This window comes from Morone saxatilis, unplaced genomic scaffold, assembly GCF_004916995.1.
Source record: "Morone saxatilis isolate NCDOM2014 unplaced genomic scaffold, NCSU_SB_2.0 Contig11, whole genome shotgun sequence".
NCBI classification, from domain to species: domain Eukaryota; kingdom Metazoa; phylum Chordata; class Actinopteri; family Moronidae; genus Morone; species Morone saxatilis.
The window spans coordinates 25,001,377-25,008,678 of NW_023339663.1; the positions used below are offsets into that span (position 1 = coordinate 25,001,377).

Below are 7,302 nucleotides of genomic sequence, written 5' to 3' on the forward strand. Positions count from 1 at the left end.
ATGGGTGATTCTTTAACATAATACCATCCACTGCTTCTAGTAGGATGATTGAAGGCACCACTTTTCAGCTGATTAAACCCCTGTTGCCATCATATTGTAACAGAAATAAATGTTCCATCTGTAGTCCCTACTTTAATGTGTTATGCACGTCTAAAATCCTGCGCAATTACTCCAAACACTATTTTCTCTGGATAATGAAAGAATTCCTGTCAAGTGAAATGGATTATTATGGTGAGCTGCAACTTCATGCAATCATGTGGTTGTTGCTTTTCCAGCAGCACTTGATTTAATGTATAAAAGTAAACATAGTCAAATTGGACTAATTATTCCAGTAAGCAAAAAACCCACATAACAATACAAATAATGGAAAGACATGTTATTGTACAGATTACTGCAGTTACCTGCACTCAAATCATTATCTTGAATTAACACTCATAATACAAGGATTTCATTAAGTTTCTTTGCATATTAAATCAACTAGTCAATTCTGGATTCAAAGTTTTACAAAAAGAAAAAAAAATCAACACTGCATGAAGTTCCCTGAACTGCCAACCATGACACAGCTACTTAAACACCACGCTGAAGATACAGCCACAGTAACAGATAAGCAGGAACCCACACTGACATCGAGCCACAATGCCTGCTAACAACTGAATTCTGTTAAAATATGCAGACATCATCTGGAAGCTCTCTCTCTTCCCACTCCATTAGAAAAACATGGCGTCGAGGTGGTTAAGAGAAAGGCTTTGTACTTGTGGCTGCCCTCACATAAACATCTTTGTTTTCTCTACATATGTTCTACCAGGCAGTCTGGGTTTTAAGATTGTGACCTCTTTAATGTCTAGGCCACTGTTGCCCCCAATCCAGTCTTTTACTACATTTAACATTTTAATACTCCCTTTTCTTCTTGCAAGTCAGTCTTTGATGTTTTTGAAGAGTCTGTGTAAATGTCATGTATTTCAGTAAGAGTTTGCCCCGAGTGCAATTGGGCCCTAATAAAATGAAGGTTAAAATTGAGTAATTTACCTGTCATGCAGCTTTTGGAAATTTAATGTTTAATTCATCCTAATCCACTGGCAGTCATATCAGAAGATTACAGGTTTGATCTATTCATATTTTATCCATATTCAAAGAAAATCCATTTTGCAGTGAGAGACGTAAATGTTTGACTTTGCGTCGGCCCCTGCTTCCCAGAGAGCTGGGATTAAAGGAGCGCTAACAGAATAAAGGGATTCGGGATGCACATTGCCTCAGGCAGATCGCTTCAGTTGCTAAAGAGGAGGAATATTTCCCTCTTTTTGTGGACAAGACAGAATTAACTTCCTCAAAGACGGTGGTATCAGTGACTGCCGCTAACTCCGCTTCAAATAATCTCTAATAATATCACCCCAGAAGCCACAGCAGCAGATTTAGCATTTAGCCGCCCCATTCACCCTGCTGCTGTTCTCAGGCTTGTGATTGGCTGGGCTGTGCACCACACTGCAGTAGCTCCGGTCCTTTGGCTAAAGGGCATACAGACAAAGAGGCAGAGCCGATTATCTGTGTCTCATCCAAAGGCAGCACACAGCGGACGTCTATTGTAAAGCTTCAATGTGATGTTGGGGCCTTTTCACAGGAGCCACAAAAGACTTGAGATTTTTGAGATTTCACTGATAGTATTGTCACTGTCACTGATATTAAGATATTGCAAAACAGTGTGAAATATCTGTGCAACCAGCCTGCAAAACAAAGCAACTGTTTTGCAGTTACACCTCACTAGGCTTGATAAGGAATGCCTGATAAGGGGGAAAAGACTTAATGTACACTGACTGACAGGAAACACTCTTTCCTCTTCACTTTTAACTGTCGCCTCATCATGCAGGTTGACTTTTGTCTGATTTTAATTGTGGAGTGGATAGTGGATAGTGTGTAAGCACTGGATCTCACACACACACACAGTGGCTGTTTGAGGTTAACCAAGAAGCCCTCATGTTAAAGTAGCTGAATAAACGTTTCTTGAATGGTTACCCACCTCTTTTTATAGGGTACAACATGTTTTACAACTAATTAATTATGTGTGAAGTAGCACGTAAAAGCAGGAAATGTAGCGTTTAATTCAAAACTTGCCCAATGACATTGCTTTAATAAAGTACATGTTGTTTAAATAGTGATTTCATTAGGGCTTTTTGGTCAGAATGTTGGATATGTTTAAATTACCCATTTTCATAATAATGTAAGCTGACCCCCTTTTTTTCTATTTATTTTATTTTCATTTTTTATAAAAAGTTGAGGAGGCAATTCATGACAGCTTTAAGTACCAGTGTAATAAAACTGTGGACCTTAATGAAATATACAATGAATTCATCAATGAAAACATTGTTAGTTCAAAGCTTGTGAACTCCAGGCTTTAATAACTATTTGTACATTTCCTATTCATTGCAGGTCACTTTGACCGAGCTTTGAAATTGGTACTCTTTCATTGTAAAGAAAAAAAAACGAAATACAATTACAATAATGGTGCCTAGAGTGACCGAGATAACACGGTGTAGCGACAATGCCATGGCAAAGGGCCACGCTCTCCTTTCGTCACATGAAACGGAAATTATTTCAGCTGGTTTGATCTCCCTCTATTTACATAATATCAGTGTGGTTCAGCAGCCTGGGTGGGCACTTATCATTGATACTGCATTGTGTTATATTCTAATAATTAAAGGCAATAGCCGCCCAGTGAGCGCGCTTCATTTGGCATGATTGAATGATTGGCACTCACCAAGCTAATATGGTTTGGGTGAGCACATAGACACAGTGAAGAAAGTAATGATGTCAGTACAACGTCGCAGACTATGCCCATGATAGAGTGACTCATTTCCTATTAGCGAGGCCTGATTCCACATGGCTTCCTTCTTGCATAACGCCTCGGCCCACGTCTGTGCCGCCACGCCACTCCAACTGACACCTCTTAACCAAACACAGCAAATGGAATAGACATAAACCCTCACTCCTCATCAGCATTCACTAGGAGACACAGGCATCACCCTGGCCCTGCTCTTCATGTAGAACAACAAAGACACCATTTGTACGCATCTAAAATGGTTGCTTAAAAAGAAATAGGATTGCACATCTGAGCAAATCCTGCTCTGTGAGCTGTAGGGGTAATTCGGTTAAAGAAGGAGCTGCATTAGTTATTTTAGTTTGTTGCACGTGATGTTGTCTCTCTAGGAATGTAAAGTCATTTAACTGATGAACTCTATTAATGTACTATTCAGTGTCTCTGTAGGCAAAATGGCCCTGATCTTGTTTTTCTTGCATAAAAGTGTAAAATTAAAGTGACTATATTTAATGGTGAAAAAATAATGATGACACACATGATCAGCTTGTAAAATATGATACAATATTATAGACTAAACTATTCAACTGTATAAAAACAAATTAAAATGACTCCATCTTTACCAGCTACAACATACCAATGGTAAAGCTTTTAAATAATATATAACTCTGCATACTGAACACTTTCACTATTTATTTGTAAGCACACTTTGCGGATAATATTACTGCACTTTCACTTAAGGCCCCTGCAAACCTTCCAATCTTAAGTATTTTTCTATTAAATATCTATATATGTAACATATCATGACTAAATCAGCATGATCAAAGTTTAATTTGGTTATTATTTATTGAGAGTTATACAATTATACACATCTGGGCTGTATGGGAATTATATTTGATAATCATAATAAGATTTGATTAGATTTTATTTAGTAAATAAACAACCTACCATCAGATTCTGTAGCTAAATCCTGATTGGTGCACTGAAGATAACCTACTTGACATCACCTTTTTCCTACTGAATCCCGCCCACTTCAAACCAGTGAGTTTAGCAGAAAAGTGAGTGAGAAAAACAGAAATACAGAAACTCTGATGTTAAATAACCAAAAGTGTTCTTTCGCAGAATGCAGTGTTAGGATGTCGTTACTCATAGCAAGCAGTTGATTGAGATAATTGGTTTTCAGGTGCTTTAAGTATAATTTGGAAAGCTAAACTTTACTTGTCATGGAGTATTTCTGCACCGTGATGAAGTAAAAGATCTCTTCCACCATCAAATTTATGACATAATATACTGTACATATGGAAGCACGGGATACAAAGCCTAGAAGCAATACGAGAAGCTTAAGGCCCATATAGCTTCCTCAAAAGTAGAATTGGACAGCTGGTTAGAACAAAAGTACAGAACTTTTACAATCAAGTGAAGAATGAAATTCACAACCCAATAACAGGCACAATGAGGGATTCAGAGACCCATCTGCCTCTGATGAGGGCTCATAGTGAGATGACACTTGTGTAGCACTGGTATGGGGTCTGGTGTGAAGTGCTTCCTACGCAGGACGGGTAAGATCGAGTTCTGTAATATCGGTGGTCCTGCATGCATGCGGGATAACTTTAACTCAGCATGACAGCATAAGCTAAATGTCCAAAATGTAAAACTATACTGTCAGTGTAAGCAGGGCTTTCCCTCCACTCTGCTGTGTACAGCATGCAGGACTACCCCAGATCAGCATTGCGTCGTGTTCTCAGAGGACCTGCCCCGCTTCTACCTATAAAAATAGAACAATAAGGAGGCCTGCTTGAAATAGTCTTGTATCACACCCTGCTATACCTCAGCTTTATATGCCAGGAGGCGCAGGAAGCAGCGGCTGTGTTCAGAGCGCAGCGAAGGTTCAAATGATGGACAGTGCTGACAGGCGTAATGATGTGTAAATTACAAGCGGGTCGACATTGCAATGTTCTCCCTGGTGGTGAAAGAGCAAACTCATTTCATAAACACAATGATCGCTAAAATATTCATAACAAACAAGAAAATGGGGTTAGACTCCCTCCTCCTACCAGACCATTATATCTCCTTTGTGTGGGTTAATTAAGTCAACAAATGACTTATATGATCACTGTGCTACCATAGCGCCTATAGGCTCAGTCCTTTACATGCGCTCAGACAAATGAGAGGTTTTGTAAAACAAAGACAGGAATTATAATGGCATGCAGTGAAGACAATTTGTATTGAGGCAGATAATGTGCAGAGAGCAATGATAAATTGCTCTAATAAAATACAAACAAAAGCCAACGAGAGAGATCAGACGAGGGAGGAAGACTTACAGCTCGGAGAGTTGGAGGTGCTGGAAGAGCTGCCATGACAGAGTGGCGAGAGGATTCTTTGACAAGTTTCTGCAGAGGAAAGAAAAACAAAGAGAAAGTTAAATTGAATTATGAATTTATGTCTCTTGCTTGATGTCATGCCTGTTCTGTTTTTGTACCATTCCCTCCCTTTTTTCAGTTTTGATGTCCTTTGGATTCAGAAACCCAATTAGCAAATCTTTCTGTCATTCATTTTGACTTTTTTCTCTTGCTTTTGAGGTGAAATTAGTTTTTCAGTCTCATTGGGTTTCCTTCTATGTGTACTCATATCTACAGTGCTGTGGTGTGTTTCTGCAAGTAAAATAAACTTATCTAAATCTCAGTAAAACAAAACAAACAGATTCAACTAAAATAAAATAGAAAAGATTCAACTAAAATAAAATAAAGTAAAATAAGCAAGCAGGGAACTACATACAGGCCTGCATTAGTGGCTGAAATAAGGCAAAGTATTATTGACAAAGAAAGGGAAACAGGCCTGGTGGTGTGGTGCTGCAGGGCTCAGCCAACTCAATAAAAGAAAGTTGACCGCTTTCAAGTCAAATAATTCAATTGACTTAAGGAACCCCTCTGGCTCAGGAAGCCACTAAATTCAATAACAAATGGCCAGAGACCTACAAGTGATCTGACCAGAACTTTAAATCAGTTTATATATGAACATCAGGCATTTGTCTATACAGTTATTAAGCGATACGACATCTCTGAGAGAGAATTAACACCGTCGTGTCATAAAGCACACTAAATCCTAATATCAGGGCATGCAGCATCAATTACATCATGAGAGAAAAGTATAAGAGTAACATTCGATCTGTTTGTTTTCTTGATGTGGATCTGGATCTCACTAAAAGACTTACACTGCTTTTCACATTATTATGGCCCGATATCACAGCTCAGTGTCTATAAGGGCAACAAGGAGTCATCCATCCAGCTACTAACTGCATGCAGGATATGGCATATAGTAATAAATGTGAAAAAATTTAAGTAAAAAATGAAATTAGTGTTTGGGAGATGTAGAACTTAGGAAGTCATGAGTCAAAAAATGTTAACATACACATGAATATTATAAACTGTATGGGATGAATAAAAAGAACATTAAAATGCCATTATGTCATCATTTTAAGCATTTCCATGTAAGTACTTGACTGACTGAATTAATTATCACACACACACACACACTCACACACTATGGTAGGTTAATTTGTATGTAAGACCTATTACATACTTCTGTAACCAGAAGTGTCGCTATGGCAACAGTGAACTACGGATGTTGCAGGTCTTTCTTATTTCCTGTGATATCACACATGCACACATGCAATTACAAGTACACATGCAAACACACACACACACACACACACACACAGAAACACCTACACACACACCATCACAAATAGGTATAACCCACAGAAGAAGTCACTCACAAACTGCTTAAATACTATCATCTTCAAATGTGTGCTTTTGCGAATGCACTACTGCTCTGAATACAGGGGATGTGTGTGAGAATATGTAAAGATGCTGCATGAAAAACCTGTGGTCCCAAAGGGACTGTATTATACGCTGAAAGAATACATTACAGGGAGAGAGAGAGAGACAGAGAGAGAGGGGAAAGGTGGGCGAGCAAACAGCAGCTCGTTAGGTGATGTAGAGCAGGGCCGCTCAACACTTACGTCAAATCACACACTCCAAAAATAGACATACATTTATACCTCAGATCTCCAAATAGACACACATCAAATGACAGGCCCTAAAATAGAGACACGTCAGACCAAAGGTCTCTAAATATGCATAGATTGGACCACAGAACTCCAAACAGACCTGCAGAGACACACATCAGACCACAGACCCTAATTTGTTGTTGATTTTAAATATTTTTATATATTGTTTGTTTCTTAATTGCACAGAAGCCTTCAAAATGGATCATTTCTGGTGAGTGGAACAACACGTTCTTCCTTATTTTGAGACCCCAGGAACCACCTTCAGGACTCAGGAAACACTTCAAGGAGCCCTGAAGGTCTCTGCACAAAGAACCAACAGCAGGAGCCCAAACAGCAGGTTAGCAATCTTATGCCTTCAATAGCAATGAGTATAACACAAAAGCTAGATGAAAGGACCAGTGTGTAGGATTCAGTACTTCAGCATCTA

The 7,302-nt window shown here is 38.8% G+C and overlaps 1 protein-coding gene across 1 annotated transcript in view; it reads right to left on the reverse strand.

The window, feature by feature from the left end:
- ntrk3b (neurotrophic tyrosine kinase, receptor, type 3b) overlaps positions 1-7,302 on the reverse strand; it is a 136,238-nt gene that overhangs the window by 92,429 nt on the left and 36,507 nt on the right. Inside the window, exon 5 of the mRNA XM_035682205.1 lies at positions 5,128-5,196. Coding sequence (XP_035538098.1) covers positions 5,128-5,196 — 69 coding nt within the window. The remainder of the gene's footprint in view (positions 1-5,127; positions 5,197-7,302) is intronic.